This window comes from Gallinula chloropus (assembly GCF_964237585.1).
Source record: "Gallinula chloropus genome assembly, chromosome: 8".
In the NCBI taxonomy this organism is placed as follows: Eukaryota; Metazoa; Chordata; class Aves; order Gruiformes; family Rallidae; genus Gallinula; species Gallinula chloropus.
The window spans coordinates 14,132,049-14,153,920 of record NC_140093.1 but is presented as its reverse complement, the minus strand read 5'-3'; the positions used below and the strand labels follow the sequence as shown (position 1 = coordinate 14,153,920).

General features: G+C 38.7%; 1 protein-coding gene across 1 annotated transcript; it reads right to left on the bottom strand.

Moving 5' to 3' along the window:
• Positions 1 to 1,864: 1,864 nt before the first annotated feature.
• On the bottom strand, positions 1,865 to 21,535 carry KNG1 (kininogen 1). The gene is made up of 11 exons (XM_084267076.1): positions 21,307 to 21,535; positions 18,332 to 18,442; positions 17,290 to 17,374; positions 14,748 to 14,920; positions 13,477 to 13,584; positions 11,330 to 11,411; positions 10,066 to 10,211; positions 8,505 to 8,612; positions 7,450 to 7,539; positions 5,948 to 6,101; positions 1,865 to 3,929 (listed from the first exon to the last, which is right to left on the bottom strand). The coding sequence occupies exons 1-11, from the start codon at positions 21,499 to 21,501 to the stop codon at positions 3,730 to 3,732; spliced, it is 1,452 nt and encodes a 483-aa protein (XP_084123202.1). The 5' UTR covers positions 21,502 to 21,535; the 3' UTR covers positions 1,865 to 3,729.
• Between the last annotated feature and the right edge of the window lie 337 nt (positions 21,536 to 21,872).

Below are 21,872 nucleotides of genomic sequence, written 5' to 3'. Positions count from 1 at the left end.
AAAACAAGGAAAGAAATGGGTTCTTACATGTTGCCAATTGCCAGTGGTCATTGTTAATTCTCCCCATACCTGTTGTCAGGTGCTTGCACATTTGTCTCCCGTGGCTTGTTACACTATGTGAGCGTCGCATTAGAAAATGATCAGAATTGTCGAGTGTGATTAAAAAGTCATGTCTGAATTACTGAAAAAATCCAGCAGGCCATCCATAATAAAGCTGAGGAATTTTTCATATGTCAGTTAAAATATATATTTATGTTCCAGTGTCACAGATGGAGTGAACAAGAGAGAGAGAGCATATTAAATCCAGATAGCGGCAGAATGGCCATCAGGTGGCTCTCGATCTCAGCAGTACCATGAGCAGAGGCTTAATTCAGACATATTTCCATGCCCTAGACTTCTAGTTCCGATTAGCTGAGACAGTAAGAATGCCATTTTTCTGGTGCAGAACTAGTTATTATTTTTTATGTTCATGAAATCACACTTAGAGCATTATTTATTACCTTGCTTATAATAAGTAACTGGCAAACTTTTTATGCCGTATTGATAGAGCTTAATATTTCAAACAGATGCACAAATGTGGTGTTTTTATCTACAGTGTTAATAATCCAGAAGAAACGCTGAACGTTAAGCCTACTAAACCTTTCCTGGCAATCACAGACCCCTAATTTGGCGATCATGAACCCCATGTGGCAAAAAATCTGACATCTGCTGGCTGAGGAGAAAAGGACTTGCTAAGCACGGCGGTGCGCTGTGTAAAGTGCTCCCGCATGATGCCAGCGCTGGCAGAAACCGATAGTTTTGCAGAGCTCTTCAGCAGCAGCTATAAAACAGGCCTGGTCAGTCGTTTTCTGACAACATATTTTTCCTTCAGAAAGTGCTGTTTTGTTATAATTAAAACTTTCTGTGGGAATATGTCAATGAGAAATTGAAATGTTCTGTTCTAAAAATATCAGAACGTTCTGTTTCAAAATTTTTTTACTGGAACACTTTGATTTTTATTCCAGAATGATTTTTTTTCCCCCAAAGTAATTACTTTTGTAGATTATAAAAACAAGACATTGAAATTGTTGTCTTTGCACTATACATTAATGAAACATCACACAATCCCTATGGCATGGGGTAAAATCAAGAGAGTCAAGAATCTAGGAGCCTCCTCTTTTATCACTCTGCTCTGACCACTCAGTCTGTGCCTCACTACTTGTGGTAATGTGTATATGCTCTGCAGGGAGAATATACTAAGGATGGGAGTGTCTTTTCATTCAGATGAGGGAGATCAGATACAGGAGGAAAGTTTTATTTTTCTCTTCTTAGCATCTTTATTTTGTTGTAATTTTGCATTAATTATTTAAATTACCACAGTAATTTAAAGAAAAACTGTATTGAGTTTATACTTCTTCTAATAATACAGCATACACAAAGACTTTTCAGTTCTAGCCAAAATCATACCAGTCAATACTGAAAAAAAAGAAAAGCAGCAAATGACTAAAGATAACTCTCAAGGATTTCCTTTGCCTGGCTTAGTAAGTTCAGTGCTTTTCATATACTAAAAAATAAAGATTGACTTTGCATTTTACCCTGCAAGGAAAGGAATGAATTAAGAAACATGGAGGGTTTGATTAGTGATAGATACAGGAGTTATTACTTTTATAGCTTTCCTTAAACAGGGGCTCCAGCGAAGTTGTATGACTTAAAGATTGATAGCTTTGTTTTCAGAAAGGAAGTACAACGGTTCATATGTCATCAGTCATGACAGATAATTATCTAGCTATCTAATATATGCCTATATGCTGGCCAATTACACTGTGTTTAAAAAAACCCCAAGAAGTTTACATGCACATAACCAGGCTGAAATTATACTCACAAGGACATTTTCTTATTTTTTACTTCATTACTTTTTAAATACCATTTTAATGTAGCTTTTAATTCAATTAGAAAAAAAATTCAGAAAAAGAAATTACCTATGCAAAATCATAAAGATTGTCCCTCAACATGGGTTATCAACAGGACTGAGTTCTTTTGATCACAGTGGATCATCTATCATGTGAGCTGGGGAAATAACTGAATGCAGTGGGTTGTTCATCTGTAGGAACCAGGAGCTGGAGAGGGGAAGTGTGCCTACGCTGTCAGGGAATATTTAGATTCAGGAAGCATGAGTTCAGTTCTGTCATGTGTAGGGGACTGTCCTGTCATGATTGGATAAACCCTCTTGCACAGGCCTTTGCTTTTTATTTTTGCAATTACCTTTGCTCCTTGGCCATGCTACCTCCACCATGCCAGTTCTCCATCCTATTCACTCTATTTCCATTTTTGCTGCTAAGAAGCTGTGTTCTTTTGTTCTTTTCACCCCACCCATATCGTTCTACCCTGCCTCTTTCCATTTCTGTGTCTTCTGACCTGTACTTGTAACTCTCTTCTCTTTCAAGATCCTCCTAGACTTTTTGTGCCAAGACGTCCTGAGTCTGTTGATCCATCTGTTTTGGATTCTCCAAGTAGTCTTCATCTATCTAGTTCTAGTTTTTCCTCACCCATGAGGTGATGGCAATAGAAGCACAGTATACAAAAGGAGGACACATTCACAGCTGTTGAGTTATATAGACCTGGTGCCATGGTGATCCCAGCAATTGGGATGAACAGTTTCAGAGAATATCCTTTCTGCCTCTGCAGCTGTGTTGGAGGACACTTACACTGTGGTTTCAAGTGATGTGGTCTTTAACAACAAAATCAGTTGTTACCACTTCTACCACCTTACCCTTTCAGTAACTTTTTATAGGACTGAGTGGTGGTTCAAACGGTGAACTGATTTGGCAATAAAGCATTTATTTATTTATTTATTGCTGGGTTTCTTTTTCAGCTGAGTTACATAGGATAAATATATTTTAATTTGCTGGAAATATTTGGTGCTTTTTACCCAATGTATCCCCCTGAAAATTCAACCCAGAGCAGAAACTTCAGTGCAGCCTCTGAACTGCATACAACCTAATGAATGGAAGAAGGGTAGACAAATTTTAGATAAATCAAGTCTTCAAAATTTTGTCATTGGATCTATAATATTTGTGCCACATGAAAAATCTGTCAATCACAGTGACTCTACTGTGTCATTAGCATAATATTCACAGGGAATAATAAAGCTGCTTTATTTAGGATTCTCTCAGCTGTCCCTGCTATCTCATTCAACAGAATAGTCCAGTAGTGATAGGCTGGTGATAATACTAATTTGTTTGAAGAAATTGACAGGTAAAACAGGTTTGTTTATTTTATTTTGTTCTTTAAAAGATTCACTCTGGTTAATTAGAGAAATACTATTTAAGATATCTAAGAAAGGCATCCTTGGCTTGCTTTTGTCTTCCCATATTTGGTCGAGATTCATCATGTAATCTGTGGAATTCTTTGTGCCACTGCTTTAAACAACATACAGTGAGATTTGATGCAGTGATTCATTTTGTGCTTATAGCAACTTTGAGGCAGATGAGATACAATTTTAACTTCTGCAGCAGAAGGCTGTTGACTTGCCTGGTTCCTTTACTAGACCAGTTCTGAATCACTGGTTGCCTGATTTACATCTTTGCAAATATATGCATGGTGCTAGAAACCCACAAGTGCTGATGACCTGCTTGAGTATTTTAGCTAACAGAATGGGAGTTTTTACCTCTTCATATTTTATACATTCCAAAAGGCGGGTTTTTTTATTTTCTACATATAATTTCTGAGAAGGATCCAACAATGTTTGAATTATGGTAAAGCATCTGAGAGATTGAGGTCTTTGTTTTGGGTAGGTGCTGAGCTCTCTGTTGCTGGAATGATGTTTCCTACTCCAGAAGGCAAGAGATCCTCATTTGTGAATTCTCTGGGAAAGCTAGAAGGAGCTGGAAGATCCATACTTTTTTTCCATGGTTTTCCAGGACATCTGGGGACAGGGGATTCTGCGCGATCTGGCAACCCATTAAATAAAGAAGTATCAGGAAGAATTAGTGATTCTGCAGGTGTAGTGGTGTCCTTTCTTGCAAACCCTGGATTAACTAGCTCTGATGCGGTTTCACCACTGAACGATATGAGGGCTTCATTTTGATGAAAACCCCTTTCATGGGACTCCTCAGAAGATCTGAGAGTTGATGTTTATGTTTACCGTAGTAACTGTGGTTTTTGTGCCCACACCCATGGCCAGTTCTGTGCTCGCAACCAATTTCATGACTATGCCTAGGATCAGACTCATGATCTTTATGTCCATGCCTGTGTTTGTGCCTGTGTCCATGCCTGTGTTCATACTCATGTCTGTCTCTGTGTTCGTGCCTGTGCCCATGCATGTGTTCATGCTCATGTCTGTCCCTGTGTTCGTGCCCATGTTCATGCCAGTGTCCATGCCAGTGTCCACGCCTGTGTCCATGCCTGTGTTTGTGCTCATGTCCATGCCTGTGTCCGTGCCTGTGTCTGTGCCAGTGCCCATGCCTGGGTCCATGCCTGTGTTTGTGCTCATGTCTGTCCCCATGTTCGTGCTCATGTCCATCCCTGTGTTCGTGCTCATGTCCATGCCTGTGTTCTTGCCCATGTCCATCCCTGTGTTCATGGCTGTGTCCATCCCTGTGTTCGTGCTCATGTCCATCCCTGTGATCGTGCTCATGTCTGTGTTCATGCTCGTGTTCATCCCTGTGTCCGTCCCTGTGTTCGAGCTCATGTCCATACCTGTGTTCATGCTCATGTTCATGCCTGTGTTCTTGCCCATCTCCATGCATGTGTTTGTGCCTATGTCCTTGCCTGTGTTCATGCTCATGTCCATCCCTGTGTTCGTGCCTGTGTCCATCCCTGTGTTCGTGCTCATGTCCATCCCTGTGATCGTGCTCATGTCTGTGTTCATGCTCGTGTTCATCCCTGTGTCCGTCCCTGTGTTCGAGCTCATGTCCATACCTGTGTTCATGCTCATGTTCATGCCTGTGTTCTTGCCCATCTCCATGCATGTGTTTGTGCCTATGTCCTTGCCTGTGTTCATGCTCATGTCCATCCCTGTGTTCGTGCTCATGTCCAACCCTATGTTCACGCTCATGTCCAACCCTATGTTCGTGCTCATGTCCGACCCTGTGTTCACGCTCATGTCCGTCCCTGTGTTCGTGCTCATGTCCATCCCTGTGTTCGTGCTCGTGTCCAACCCTATGTTCACGCTCATGTCCAACCCTATGTTCGTGCTCATGTCCGTCCCTGTGTTCGTGCTCATGTCCATCCCTGTGTTCATGCCTGTGTTCGTGCTCATGTCCAACCCTATGTTCGTGCTCATGTCCGACCCTGTGTTCACGCTCATGTCCGTCCCTGTGTTCGTGCTCATGTCCATCCCTGTGTTCATGCCTGTGTTCGTGCTCATGTCCAACCCTATGTTCGTGCTCATGTCCGTCCCTGTGTTCACGCTCATGTCCGTCCCTGTGTTCACGCTCATGTCCATCCCTGTATTCATGCTCATGTCCATGCCTGTGTTCGTGCTCGTGTCCAACCCTATGTTCATGCTCATGTCCATCCCTGTGTTCGTGCTCGTGTCTGGCCCTGTGTTCATGCTCATGTTCATGCCTGAGTTCGTGCTCGTGTCCAACCCTATGTTCATGCTCGTGTCCGGCCCTGTGTTCGTGCTCGTGTCCGGCCCTGTGTTCGTGCTCGTGTCCGGCCCTGTGTTCGTGCTCATGTCTGACCCTGTGTACATGCTCATGTTCATGCCTGAGTTCGTGCTCGTGTCCAACCCTATGTTCCTGCTCATGTCCGACCCTGTGTTCATGCTCATGTCTGACCCTGTGTTCGTGCTCATGTCTGACCCTGTGTTCGTGCTCATGTTCATGCCCGTGTCCATCCCTGTGTTCATGCTCTTGTCCATCCCTGTGTTCGTGCCTCTGTCCATGCCTGTGTTTGTGCCTCTGTCCATGCCTGTGTTTGTGCCTGTGTCCGTGCCTGTGTCTGTGTTTGTGCTCAGGTTCACCTTCTGGTTCCTGTCCACCATCTTTTCTCATTTCATTGGTAGGTCTTTGCCTTTCTTCTTCATTCTCATCAGAGCATAAATATTCATTTGGCTGTTTTACTGCATCAGAACTTCGGAAAGGTGTGAATCCAGGAGGCCTTCTTATGAGTGTGAGCTAAAAAACATTGTGATAATAGCCACATTTGTTACATGAATAAGAACAATAATTTCAGATTTAGGAAGTTCAAAGGTTGGCTCATTGCAGTATGAGTCATTTAACAAAAATACATGATCAGATTTTTAAAGTAAACTAAACAATTCTCGTTTCTATGTGATAAGCATGGAAACACAAACATGTTCCTGCACTTGTTAGAGTGTAACACTAATGCATAACACCAGTTTATGCTACAGGCTAACACATCTCTTGAGTAGTCTCAGTACCAGAACATACAGAAGATCTGGGTCAAATTTTATATGAAATCTAACTATTCAATTTCTTGTTTCTAGGCTTGATATATACATTTCATAAGACTGCTTAGAAATAACACATGCAAGTTAAAGCTGGTAATATGAAACAGTTGTTATTGAGTAGTCCCTGTTTCCCTAAAACTGTCCAACTGGAAGACAAAGACTGCATGCATGGTGTACAGTCACTAACATGGGTTTAATTTCTGTCTACCAAAGTGCCTGATCATTATCTAGGTGCAAATCAGAGGGTTTTTTGGATGGAGCTAAATTTGAAAGCTGATGTGGATACAATTTTGTAGTGAAAGCAAAGAAGAGAGACATTTATTAGTTGGTGTAGCTATGAAGGTGCTGAACACAATGAAGTTATTGATTATGAATGCAAGTTAATGAATCTCACTTGATTCAGTCTACCTTCTTTTTTCACTGAGGAACAAGGGAGTCCCTGCATTTATTAAACAACCTGCAGTCATCAGAACTAAAAGTGTTCTGATAATAAAAAAGATTTATATTTCATTCTGAATTTTTCAAACTGCCCCATGTTGAAGACTAGTTAATTGTGGAGGTTGGCCAGAAGAAACTGAAGAGTTTGACATGTGGCAGGAGATCCGCTCTTCTGCTATATGCAGAAATTCACAGAGGCTTTTGAAATCTGTGGGGTATAATTATTGCATTGCCAAATACTTTTGTCTCAATTTGTAAACCTATTATGAATAGTAATTCAAAGGAGCTGATGTGGTTTGATAATTTGGAACTTAACTGACAACCAAAGGACCAGTCAAAAGGCAGGATGTTTTCTCTATTCTGTTGCCTTTGTATTTCTGTAATCTCTGTGTTGTCCAGTCTCTCACCTTGTGGTGAAAATCATTTAGATGTAACAAACTCCTGAGGTTAGAGGGGTAGACGGAGTAGTGGGGCCTTACTGAGGTTGTTAAAAGAATTATGTTTTCTGTCATTTTTGGTACAAAAAATGGGATAATTTGGAATGGATAAAGAATTGAATGTCTGCCTTTGATCTATGCTCTACTTATGATGATGATAATGAAGAGGAATCATACCATTGACCGTTCTTTAGAGCAGTTAACCTGGGGAAAGATCTTGTTCTCCCATGGGATCACATGAATTTGTGCTTCACATGGCAATGGTGCCTGTTGACAGAACAAAAATCAACACATTAAGGCAACAAAGCAGCAGACAGACAGGAAGATTGTTGTGCACCAAAAATATTATTTTAAATAATACTTTTAAATAAAAATATTATTGGAACTTTACCCAAATATCTATGAAATCCACTTTAGTGATGGAGACTTCTCTACTGGGACACAAGACTGTAGCTTTTTGAGGTTATAGTGTGCCTATGTGAACACTCTGATTAAATTTTGGATTGGAGGTTGGTTCTTAAAAAATTGGGTTTTGCATCTCCAGCACTTTTGGAGCACTAAGTATTTAATCTTCATGATATTTCTAACAAATATCGTTTGTTGATGGTATTTCTCCCACTAAAACAGGGAAACTGAGATAGAGGTAGGCATATTTTTTTTTCCTATTCAGAGCATTAGCAGTTTTTAAAATCTCCAAATAAGCACTGTTCATATGGTGAGAAAAGAGAGGGGAAATAAAGTCTCTCTTTCCCAACCAACTTCCTTGCCAATGGTTTCTGGCCCTATCAGCATTACTTTCCAGTGTCTGGAACACATTGTCTCAGTATCAGCAGCGTGCTCTTCAGAAACATCATTTCTTTGTGCAGCAGTAACACTCTAATCTAATGTTTTTCTTAGCTGCAAATCCACAGAGTCAGTAGTACTGCAGCTACTTCATATCACAGCAGGCTCCTCCCCTCTTTTCTTTGATTCATTTTTATCAGAAGAAAGTTCTTTTCACTTTGCACTGAGCACCAATCTCACAGTTCGAGTGACTCAGTTTGAACCCCATGTTTTACTGCCATTCTCACTGGCTTGAGTTACAAACAGTGAAAGGATCCTTGTTGAAACCACAGTTTAGTGAAAAAGGCAACAGAAGTCAGGACATGATTTTACAGAAGGGATTACGATTTCTGGTGCAAATGAGTTTGTCCACGAGGAACGTTATAGTTGGCAACATTATCGTTACTCACAGTGTCTGGTGTGGCTTCACAGTCTTCATTAAATTTTTCAAACTCTGCCTTTGAGCAGTTTGTTCTCCAGATCATAAATAGTAAGTTGTAGTTTTTTCCTGCAACTGTCTGAAACATTAGAAAGTAGTTTTTCTGTGGTAAAGGCATTTTATTTAAAAGGGTTCACAGAAAAGATGTTTTTCTACAAGCTTATAATACTTACATGCTACCAGTCCTGACCACTGGGACAACATACGTTAACAACATTACAATATTTGGCAGCAAACCTGTCTGCTTCTAATTAACTTATTTACTCCAGTCCCTATTCTTTAAAATTCCAGCATTGAAATAGAAGGAAACAGAAAGGTCAGAATAATATCAGGCCCACGGTTTTGGCTTTGTTTTAGTGGATGCCTGTAGTAATTTCATTAATAACAAATGAAATCATTAGAGACACCACTGTAGGGAGCCAAATATTATGTAAGAAAAGTGGAATGTGAGTAAAATGAAGTGTGTGATGAACAGGCTCAGTTGAAAATGAATGTATTTGCCAAATGCATTAAGGAGAGAAATTTCATGGGTTCAAGAATGTGTCTGAGTTCTCTTAGTGTATTTTATAGAGCCCAAGATAATACATCTTGCATCAGAGACAGCAGGTAAAACATGGAATTCTGTCTCTTTTAAGTCTACTTTTTAAATGCATGTGTGCTAATATGAGTCATAATATGTAAAGTGAGAAAGAAGTTACAAAGAAGAAAAAAGGTTTAAAGGAAGAAAAAGCACAGATACTATTAGTAAGATAACATGAGCTATTCAGAAAAATTCTGGTGTGCTTTTAGTGCCTTCTCCAGTGGTACCCTCATGGTCAGGAGAACTTGTTGACAAAGCATATGTCAAGTCTAGAAACTACTCCCCTGCCTGTTTTGAATTCTGTCCTAAACCTCTGCTTGGACATGCTGGGACAGTATGTCCCAGGCAAATGCAAACGCTCGCAATAGTATCCTCTTGATTCCTCGTTCTTTAGTCAGTTGTAAATGTCTGTATATCTTAAGTTATGCACAGATGTGCTCTTTCAAATCTAGCTGCAGTGTTATTAGCAGCTTAATCACTGCACCAATTAACAGATTTCTAAAGGAAATTGGGAAGCCCCACTTCTTGGAGCTTATGGCTGCTGTAGGGTGCACAGCACTTAAAACATCATACAGCCTATTGGTGTGGTGGATCAAGTGGATAGTTTCTATTTTTCTACTTTCAAAGTCTAAGGTATGTTGCAAAGGCTGGTAAAAAGTGTGGTAGATATACAGAAATCAGGTACCCTAAGTCAACCTTTTCCCCGTACTTGTAAAATCATGTTGTTTTAAGAAGGAAAAAAAAAGTGATAGGACATTTCTAAACATCTTCTGAATTCAGGGAAAGATGGATAATGTTTTTCAAGAAAAATGGTGTGGATATTTTAGTTACTACATGTATCATGACTTAGAGAAACACATTATTACCAATCTAAACACTAACTTTAGCTAACCCTCAGCTCAGACCAATAACACTGACATTTCTGTTCCTCATCACTATGGCATATCCCAACCTGAACTGTCGCTTTTTCTATTTCTCCACCTTTATAGTAGAAATCATCATTGCTCTCTGAATTATACTTCTCCATAGAAGCCTTCAGAAGTTCCTTCAGTTCTGGACTGTCTTTTGGGATAGTCTTTGAACAACCAAGGCCTTTAACTGAAAGAAACAAACATATTTCAGATGTAAGGAACAAAAGATTCAACATAGATAAAGGCTGGAAAGACCAGCTAGTTCTAAATCCCTACTTTCTGGAAAGCTTCCTATTTGGGTCTATCAAATGAGACCAAAATATCTTTGAGTTTTATATGATCAGCAATAGCATATCTTGATTATCTGAAAGACCATTGCATCAGCACCTAGTGCCACTTTGGACACTTAAGTTTTCTCATAGAAAGAAGAATTGTGTGTACTAGTTGTGGGTAGCAAATAAAGAGAGGGAACATCTACACATATGGAAAGGCCTGAATCAGGTGAAACAAAAGGTGCATGTTATTGGCAATGAATGAGTGTGTTGAAGAATATTGTAATTTCTTGAAGAAAAACAAGTCTGAATGGGTGAGAATGCAGCACTTACTACATGGAGCAGTACTGTACTCCGTGTTCTAAAGCTCTGAAGCTGTTATAATCTGTGTCCAAACAGATGGCTGGAGCAAAAAGTAACAATAAAAAAAATTTGGCAATTGGACTGTAATCAACTTATAAATCCTAAGTAATTTATCTACTGGTGTAAAAATATGCCTCTAATATATGAAACATAAGTATAGTCATGCAATATGAAATAAACAGTGATAGTATCATCAGGTGAATTATCAATTTTGAACAAAATCTTGAAGTCCTCAATTCCTTTGCCTTTCAAATAATATACTGGAACTCTTTGGAAAGATACAAGTTGCTTATTTCAACAATGTGATATTAAATTGCTTGTCATTGTGGTGTAAAAGGAATTAATTTTTGTAGGGCAGTTATACTCTGAGTTTGTATCTGTTAATCTCCAAATGAGAGTCAGCAGCCAGCTCCATGGCATGGAAATAAGGCAGTACACAAATGAAAAAATGTAACTTGCAGCTACATATGAAATACTCATAGGAAATGAAAGATATCTGTGCTAGTATTTCATTAAGAGGCAGTGCTTTTTTAGTCCCTGAAAAATTACTTTCTCTTATTATTATCTGTTTTAATCTCTTGCATTTTTATTTAGTCCTTTTTTATATAACTGTAAAAAAGCCCCATTGAAAATTGTAAAACATTAAAAATGGATAGTGCTTATGACATACCTGGAAGTTTGCATTGGCTTGCAATATCTATGATCTCTGCCTGAAGATTTTGATATGCTTTGGCTTCACATTTACCTATATGCTGGAATAAAAACCACAGAGCAGCTCTATGTTATTTAGAAATAATGAACAAGCTCACATCCTAATACTTTCCTGCTAATAGAATAAGTTTAGCAACCTACTAATAACTCCTTCCTCCCTTCAATACACTGGGAGCAAGAAGCCTGACAGACAGTCTGTAGAGCCAATGAATGGTCAGGGTTGAAAAGGGTCACTCAGAGAAAATAAAACCATGAAGGAGAAACTAAGTGAACTATTTGTTTGTGTTCATTACAGCAGGAAATGGGGAGGTTTACAAGCCAGAATCCTAATTTATGGAGAATTCACTGGAATTTCTGGCTCAAACTATAATGACCAAAATAGAAGATTACACAATTAACAAATCAAACATTGCTGAGTTTCTTGTATTTATTCAGCTCTTCTAAAAGAACTTTGGTAGATGACTTTTGGCTTTATATCTTACTGCTGGAAGAAAGCATATATTGATCCTGTTCTGTTTTTCAAAGGTTATAGACCCATAAAACTGATGTCTGTACCATTCAAGTGGTTAGAAATGGTAGTAAGGAAAAAACCAAGGGGCATGAATACATCAAGAAGAGAACAAGGGTTTTGTTATAAACAAAAGACCTATTTTGCAGACTTGTCAAATTCTTCAAAAGTATCAACAAAAGCAGAGAAAGACACCTGTTGGTGAAGTGTATGTAGGTTTTCAAAAAAGTTTCCATGCAGTCCCTTATCAAAGACTCTAAAGGAAACAAACCAACTGTAGAATAAGAAGGAAGACTGTTACAATTCAAGATCAAGACCTTAAGGCTATGACAGGTACTTGAAAATAACATAATGTAACAAAGTTTGCTTAGTTGTGGTTTAGAAAAAATGACAAAAAAATACTGTCAAGGCTTCTTATCCAGGTTAGAGAGAGTGGCATTTTGCCCCCCTCTAGCTCTGTGGATCATATGCACGTTCAGTACAGGGTGCAATTCTGGTCTTCTCATTTCAAAATGAATAGTACAGAAAGGTACAAAACAACTTCCACAGAATTTGGTCATTCTAAGGTATGGAATATTCTTAGAATATCGTATTCTAATAATATCTGTCAACAATCTATTAGTGAGGCTGCTTAACAGTTCAGGTTGATAAAGATCAGTGACAAAGATCCAATCCCACAAACCCTGTGTGATCAAAGAAGTATGTGAATGAACTTAAGGCTGAAGGGCAAGCATGGGCAATGGAGAGATTTGCTTCAGCTAGTCTGATCCTCACTCTTCTATTATTTAGCACAATGCTGTTTTTCTTTCCTTTTTTGATTAATGCTTCTGAAACATTCTTGAGACATCCAAGGAGTCATTTTTGAACAAGAGAGGCTCTCGAATGTCACAGTCAACAGTGCACTTCCACAGCAGTGGAAACAGATGCGAGTCAGGACTCCTGTGGTTCCTCCCTTCTCATTTACCACCCTGCTTCATTAGGGCTCTGTGTTCCTGCCCTCTACCTTGTGTTTGCAGAAGCATCTGTCTGGCCCCCTGGTGAGCTGGTCCAGGGAGGCTGGTTGAGAGGAACCCAATATTTTTGTTACAGTTAATTCTTTTCCAGGTCAGAGAAGCTGAGGAAGTACCTGGTTTTGCAGCACTGTTTAGCTAGAGTATGGATGTTTGTTAATACATTTGTTTTGAAGCTTTCTCATTTGAATTGCTGTAGACATTAAGTAATAATTCAGCTGTTTACTTTTCTTAGAAAGTGTCTTAAGCTGGAAAAACAATGCTAATTTTAATGATCACTTTTTGGGCTGTACATGGGTAACTCTCTGAATATCTCCATAGGAACTTCTCAATGGATTTATTACTTAGGTGGGGCTGTTTAGATCCTATAGATCCATAGTTCACAAATATTCCAGAGGTTGTTTTAGTCACTGAATCAGGAGAAGATATGGATGTTCTAATTGCATAAATAGGCAGCTATCCATAAGCCTGGATTTAAAATTAATTCACAAAGGGAAGGAAGACTATAAGTATTTTCTTGAGTCAGATCTCAATGTTTATTTGATAATATGGTATTTTCTTGATAAACAGATTTGGAAAATTACTTACACCTCTAGAAGTGGTTTTGCACTCTGGAGTTAGTTCTTTAAATTGTTCTTTGGAGCAATTAGTCTCCTCAATGTTATATTTAATTGCATAATTCCATCCAGCTACCACCTGGAACAGATATTTAAGAAGTACATTATATAGACCAATACCAACTTGGAAGTTACACTACTAAATGTGATTAGCAAAGAAAGATAAACTACTTTTCTAATGCTTTCTATCCACTGTCAATTTAAGTGGAGGGTTCTGATTAGTCTCTGATGGCCAGAAGTGACATGATGGTTCTCTTCCCAGCTGCTGGATTGCAGTCTGTCTGTGGCATTTTCTCACATGACTTTAATGTTGTGCAAGCTTGTCTTTCCGCTAAGAGAATCATTGCCATCAGTAAAGAGAAAGAGGACAGTCTGAATTAAATCAGGGGTCAAATTGACATGAGACCAGAAGATGCCTTTTGGCTAAGGAAATACAAACACACTCAAATCAAATGCTCTGTATTTGGTATCAGGGTATATACTGGTTTAAAAAAAATAAATTAGAAACTTTACTTTCTAGCAACATCACAGGTATCCCTAGGAGTGATCCATTACCTTTAACAGGGGATAATTATTGCATGGAATACCTGATGACATGGAATTTCCACAACCTGAGCACTCATTTCTTGCAAAGCAGATATTCTTGTGTGCAGAAATCTTCCAGCAACTGGGATGCTGGCTTTTTGATTTGCTTACCTATTTTTCCTATATGGAAATACAGCATCTGTAGCATCCTATAGCATACAGAAGCTGCTGACATATGGGCACTTTGCATTGCAAATACATAGATGCCTGCTGCTGTTTGAGAGGCTGTAGAGTATATGAGACATCTGTGCAGGCTGGCAGTTTTGGCACAGAACCTAGGAAAGATCTGCTCCTGCTGGAGCTTCAAGGAGAGGCCAAGTGGAATACCCAAGAGCATCTGAGATGACACAAGATGCCTGTGTCAGCACTGAATGCAAATAAACTGGTTCTAAATACTGGTTAGATGCAATGGCAGATAAAGAGAAAATATGTTTACTATTAGCTTATAAAGTTGACAGCTCTGAAAAGCCAGAAGGTAACCATTTATGATTGTTTATAAATAGAGTTATTTACAGGTTCTACACTCTATATGCATTTTGTATACTTCTGTTATAAAATATAAGCTACCTTAACGTCAGAAACATAAAATAACCAAGGTACCTGGTTTGGGTTTGGAATTTTTTTTTGGTAAAATTTAGAGAAAAATCATACACAAACCTGTCTTTTAGCTTCTTTTATTTCCACAAGCTTAAAGAGGGCAGGTTCAGTACTGTGCTTGTTAAACTTTAGAATGGCTTGTTTGAGAATTTCTGCCACTTCTGAACTGTCACTTGGTATAGGATGAAAGCATCCAAGACATGTGGCCTCAGTAATTGTTATGTTTGGTGCAGCTGGAAAAGAAACAAACCAAAAAATTAAGGGGTTCATGTTAAACAGCCTCAGGTTTTCATTTTTCCTCTCTGGGAATGAGAAAAAAGATTTCATGAGCAAGAACTTTTCCTGCTTTTAATTGGAGTGATTAGCAAAACCTACATTACCGTTCCAGGGTCTGCAAAGATAATAATTGTATTTAGAAACATGCTAAGGTTTGTGGTAGCAGAGGCCATTCATGACTTTGGATCTGGTTATGGTTTCAGCAGTGAACTTCATTCAGAGCAAGTGAGTTCAGGAGTTATTGAGTCTCTGAAAACCCTTGCATGTTGTTTGACACTGTTAGGGAAAGGTCATCCCTCAGGGAAGAACCCATGGGGGCTGCAACTCAGGTTGTTCTTCAGATCCTGCAGTGCTCACCCACTGTGCACAGCTGCTTCCTATCCTCACCAGGGACTTTGGCAGGAGTATTTTGGCTCACCTGCATGAACTACTCTGACTTGGAGCTCCTTAGGGACTGTAGTTGAACTATTTACTGCTGTGCTGTTTGAACTCCCCTGCGAGTCACTCTGGCTGCCAGTTACCACTTGGTGTTTCCAACTGGATTGGCTGTGGATGGACAAGCTTGATGGGTATGCTCAAACTTCTGTTTCCTACTACTAATCCTATTAACTCTCTTTCCTTTCTAGTAATCATGGATTGGATTTTCATAAATTAATTTTATAGTTCAGTACATAAATTAATTTCATGATTCAGTGAGCTTGAGAATGAAAGTGGGACAAAATGTGGTCTCTGTGGAATTGAAGTAAAATCTGTGTGCCTGATCCTCAGCTGGCATAAACTGGCTTTAGTGGAGTGATGCCAGCTTGCATCAGCTAGGAAACCAGACTGGTGTCCGTGTGATCAAACTCTTCCACCAAGAAAGCAGAACAGCATGGCACCTAACATGGTGGGGAAATCCCTCCCCACTTAGGGTCTATTGTTTCACTCTTTCTGTTTGGATCCTTTGGATTTGATTTGGCTCCTCTCTACATTTGGAGTACCTCAATGTAAGCAATACTTTTTAGTCTTAGTTCTTCAAGGGGTATCTGAACAAATCTGGTACTTTGTATGTCTGGCATCACTTATTTTGACTCAGTAATGACAAATATATGCATGTTCTAGAAGAATGTGACCATGTTTTCAGGGACTAATCACAAAAGAGATAATAAATCAACAGTACACTCAGCTCTAAACTAACCGTGTTCTCAGCATTTTCTTAAGTGCTGAACACATGTATTCTTTTTTTGGAGCTGTTATAACTTGGTAGGAAGAGATGAGCTGCCTAGGTTGAATACATGATTCATTTAATTTATGTATTTTTTTTTAATCTTTCTAAGCCAAGCTCCAAATGCAAATTGCCCGTGCATTCTCTGTGGGATTCACACACATTTCACTGGCAACTAGATGTCACCATTGCTCTACAAATGCCTCTAAACCACGCAGCGTTTATTCAGTAGCAGAACATGGAGTTTGTGTGTGCTGCAGTTCCTAGAAGGACACTTGTGATAGGTGCAGCCATTTAAGCTTTAAAAAACATCGCTAGGAACACAAAGATAAGCTGTCAAACATCTCAGAATTCATGGTAAATATTTCTGTAGTTAATATGTACTTAGTTCCCTGCTACCAGCTAGATGGTTATTTTAAAACTAGCTTGGGTATGTCTTACATGAACGCTAAGCACAGGCACATAGAGATCTCAGTTGCAAAGCTTTAAAACAATGTCATCTCTTTCTAATAAAGGAAATTACCATGTGAACGTAATAGTAATGTATGACTGTCTTACAGGCAAGGAATGTAGTACTGCCTGTTGTCAAGGTCTAAAAGATACCATGGTCTCTCTTACATAATAGTATCACTCCTAGATTTGTATTTTGTGCCTTTTTTTTTTTGGGGGGGGGGGGGTGTGCTAAATATTTCTTTTTGGAGAAAATTAAGGTACAATTTTGTCATAAAGTTTTTTTCTAATAATTTCTGGCACAACTTGAATAAGTAAGGAAAGAAAAAGAAAGTGTGACAAGTTGTATCTAGTCTCTAAATTACTGACATGCTTTTGATCGTAAGCAAATTAATTTTAACCTGGTATAATTCCGGCATTAGAAGAAATTTACTACATACACACACGCAGGTTTTTGTTACCCTAGACAGAAACTGGCTTCACTGACTTAGCCTATGAGTGTATAACAGTGAAGTGAAGGTTTATCTTTAACATATCTTATGGAAGATCATTTAGAAATCTCTGAATACAATTGTCTGAACCTTTAAAATTACCAGAAACTCTCAGTGTTATATTTTTGCCATTCCTATTTGCCAACATACTTGTTGAATGCTGCCTCAAGCTGTTACATACCTGGAAGAATTTTGCAGTCTTGTGAAACATTACTTGTTTGTTCAATGTTATTCAAGTGAACTTGAGCTGTGCATTCTCCTCTTTTCTGCAAAACATATGATAACATTTGTCTTAAACTTGCTGAAGAAAAATACGGTGCTATATATTCCTCTAGCTATTGAACAAAGTTGACAGTTGCAAATTGAGTTTGAGGAACAAGTTCATATGCACATTTGTAATAATGTCTAATTTGCTGTTTTGTTACTGGAAAAGGAATGGTTTTGCTGATTGTGAGGAGAGTGGGGGGAAGAACCCAGCAGATAATTTGAAAGATTGCTTTTTATCATGATTGATATATATTAACTAATAAAATTACAGTCAGAATAAGGGAAATGAATATAAATAAAATACGAATAATGTCTGTATTTACCTAATTTCCTCTCTGCTAGTACAAGATATGCAGCAGTCACCATGGCATCTCACACTGACTCAAAGGACATTATGACCATCCTCCCTTTCCTTGGGATATGTACTGTGTGAAACAACAGCACAGAAACGTGCATTGTTCCTGCACCCTATGTGTGCCCTGATTGCACCTGCTCTAGGTGCTTTCTAGTAGCATGAACCAGACACGCTTCACGCTGCTAAGATCCCGCTGTTAAATTTTCTGCCATAGTGGCTTCCATGTCAGTGTTTTTCTTGGTAGGATCTGAAATCAATTTGGTTGTGCAAGTTTCCATTATACATAATTTGGAGAAAGTTTTACAGCACTCACACTCTCACAGTGCACGTATCTGATGGTGAATTTATTGTGAACCTTCACATTGAAGCACTGAAATGTTCCCTTCTGCACGTATTCAGGATTATAATGGTAAATTCATGATCATAATGGTTAACTTTAGAGTAACAAACATTTCTGTACTGTGCTTTAGTCCTATAAGCTCTCAAAGGCAACACAGCTAAAAATGTTGAATTCTCTATTGTATTTTTCTCCAGGCAACTGGAGTCCTTGGCATTATGCTGATTTCTGCACAGAGAACTTTGAAAGAGGACAGATACTTACAGCCTCTGCAAATGCTTTGTAATCACAGTCTTGCCAGGGTTTGTTTTCCTCAATGGCACAAGTGGTTTCTTGTATTCGATATTTCACATGGAATTGTGTGTCAGGACCTGCCTGGATAAAAACAATATGCCTGTCATCATTTGCATAGTAAGAAATCAAGTGAAAAGATAGGAGCTTCAATAGGTAAATACTATCCATTGGCTATCCATGCAAGGTCTCACAAATCTTTGTGGTTCAATAATTAACTTATCTAACTATATTATTTAGCCCTTACCTACAATTGCAATATGCTGATGCAATAGATCCAGTATGCTCAACTACCTCCATTTTAACTTGTAATGCCAAGGGGTTTAAAACCAGAAAGAAGCAGTTAGATTTTATTCTCATATTCAAATGTACTCTGAATAAGCAAATTTGGGTTGCTGCTTGGGTAGTTAGCATAATTACCAGCTTGGACCGTGCTCCTGTCTGACTCCCTCACTCTCACTCCTGGCCTTCTCCCAGATCTGTCTACTTTCCTTCTGTGCAACTCTATGGGCAGCCCGGGAACAGCAGCCAGTGACCCTCAGGCAGGCTGGCAGTGCCCAAACTGCCTCTACTCTACTGCACCAGGGTATGTCAGCTGCCTTGCCTACTCAGGGGAAAGGAAGGAGGAGGGCATAGGCTCTGGAGACAGCTCTTGGCGGTGCCTGCAGTTTTCCTACAGGCATTAAAGGCTGAGCTGCTCACGAGGGTAGCCTCAGGAATCCGACACGATGAAATCCAGAGAAGGTTTGGCCTGGCCAGCCTGTCTGATGTTAGTAAATCAGTAGGGGGCATTTTCTCCTTGCCATAAGCTGAGTAGTGAGCCTGTGCCTACAGGTAACACGCTGCAAGGTTTATGGTTCATCCACTAGAGCAGATATAAAGCCAGAAGTTACTAATCGTTTACAGCCACTAAAAATGCTTTGCCAATGTGCCTTTTCAAGTACACACGCAGGCAGTTGCTGTTCTTTAACAGTGGTTATCCTCAAGTGATACTGCTGGGAGAATGAAATGATAGTTCTTGCCTTAGTGGTACCAAGAAAGTGAAGCTGAGCTGACGTGAGTGGAATAAACTGGAATTACACTGGTGTAGATACAGAATTATAGTCTTTGTTCTCTCAGTTCCTGTTGTGTATCGCTTCAACTACAAAGGGGTGTAGAGGTACCTGGCATAATGGTTGCAGGTTGTAAAACGGGATAAAGGGTCTCTAAAAATATAATGGACTTAATCTTCAGAAGGTATAAATTGACATTTATGGAGCTGCATCAGAAAATACTGTCTGGGATGTAGAAGTAAGAAGAGCCAAATTCTGTTCTCTTTTACAGTGTTCTAAATCTGCAATAAATCAGCTTAGTGATTAAATGAAATATGTGAGAAAAGACATTGTTTCTGTATGTTATTTATTGTTGGTTTATTTCATTATTACTATGAACAGCTATGCCTTTAACTGGGGCAGGTTCAGTCTTTCACCAGTCAGCTTTTATGTTTTATTACCTTATCAATAATGGATGTACATGAATATGTAATAACCAGCCATTTAATTAATGCATTCAACATTGTGAGACTAGCAGTGAGTAAAATCTATACTTTTTTTAGAAAAAGAATATTGAATATGCAGAAATCTCTATTGCAGATTCTTTTTCTCTGCTTTTTACATAACACTGTAGACAGATCAACGATTCAAAGTTATAATTGATTTCTACCTCAGATCTTTTAAGACAAGTAAAGACAGCTATCTAGAGAAAGAAAGATGAATAATAATTGCAATAAATACATATTCTTACAAATACATCATTATTTAAGATAAAATACTGCAATTTTATCTTTCCTTTGGAAACACCAGCAAAAGGCAGGTGGTGTTACAGATATGAAATAAAGATGTTTGCATTTGGCTATTGCTAAGACTGCATGTAGTTCAGTGAAGACAGTAGGACTATTCATCTGTTTAATATTTATTGTATAAAGACTTTGCCAGATTTTAGTCTTTGTCGCTGCAGTGACTGTCACTACAGTTTGAAAACAGAAAAAACAGAGAGTAGATGCCAGGAGATGTGGGCAGTTTACTGTAAGGCATTTAGCAATCCAAATCCCCTTTCTGAGGTCCATTTCTATCTGGGTGAATGTCTTTTGTGATTTTGGAGTGTAAAATATTCTCTCTGACACTGGGTTTCTTGTGTTTTACATCTGAAAATCCAATCCAGCAGGAAAAAAAAAAAAAAAAGCTAATGCTGTTTTCAAGTAAAGTAATGCTTGTCATTATTATGGTAATATCATCTTTGTATGCCTCTCAGAGGTAAATACTCTTTTGTTAGATTAACACTATACAGAAGGACTCCAGGCAAAGGATCGTGTTTCATTCTTTTTTTCTTCTGTAATTTTTGCTGTCACCCTGTTTGACTAAAATACCACCTAATGCTTTTGGAAAGATCTGTGACTCAGGACTAGTCTCAATCAAATACTATTCACAAACAATTTCTTTAGAGTATTGCCAAATTTTATCAGGTCATTCTTTTTTATGTGTGTTACCAGCTCTTCCCAAGTCAAGATAATATTCAGGTTTTTTAGTGACTGAGGTTTTGCCATTGATCTGAAAATCTTACTGATGATGGAAAGGGGTAGAATTCCCAACAGAGAAAGGAAAAAACAGAGTGGACTAGTAAGACAAATTGTATTAGTGATAGAAATTTTCTATTCTTTAGTCCTTGCATTAATAAGCCATTCATCAGCACACACAGTTCCATTGATAAGAACATATTATACATCCCTGCTTGTCATGGTAATGAGTATCTTACTGTGCAAATCATTTCTTTGATTTTTTAAAACGTTTCTAGAAGACACTTTGCTGTCACGCTTGCTCTCTTATGAACGAGATAGAGATAATCTGATTCAGAGTACATAAACAATTCCAACTTCTTTTTTTGTCTTTTTTTTTTTTTCCAAGTCTACTTACAGTTCTCTTGGCTTCCATCACCGTGTATAGAGCAAATTGATTACCATTTGCTCTCTCTCCATTGTATTTCTTCAGTGCTATGTCGACAGCTTTAAAGACATCAGGGTCATCACAGTCCAAAAACTCAAAGGGAAGAGGGATGGCTCTGCTAGAGAAAAAACTGCAGCAGAGTGCTAGTACAATGAAAGGTTTCATAATTGGACAAAAAAGCCTTCCTGAATCGGAAGGCTCTTTAAAAACCAAATGGAAAAGGAATGCCTGACAGGGCTTTAGTCACCTCTTCTGTTTTTCAGGAGCAATAACTAAGTAAATAGAATGAGTAGGTTGCTGGGGTTGGTTGGTTGGCTCTCATACCCTGTTTATACTGCAAATAAACCTCAGAGTTTATCTAAGTAAACTTTGTGTGGTAACAAGAATGACACTGAGGTTATCCACCTGCTATCAAAACAACAGGTGAAATGGCTGCAGCTGGACACAGGTTTAGACTGAACAGGATGGCCCCTGAGCAAAAGAGAAGGCAGAGTGTTTGTAACTTTCTGGCTTCTTTTCTTAATATCTAAACTGCT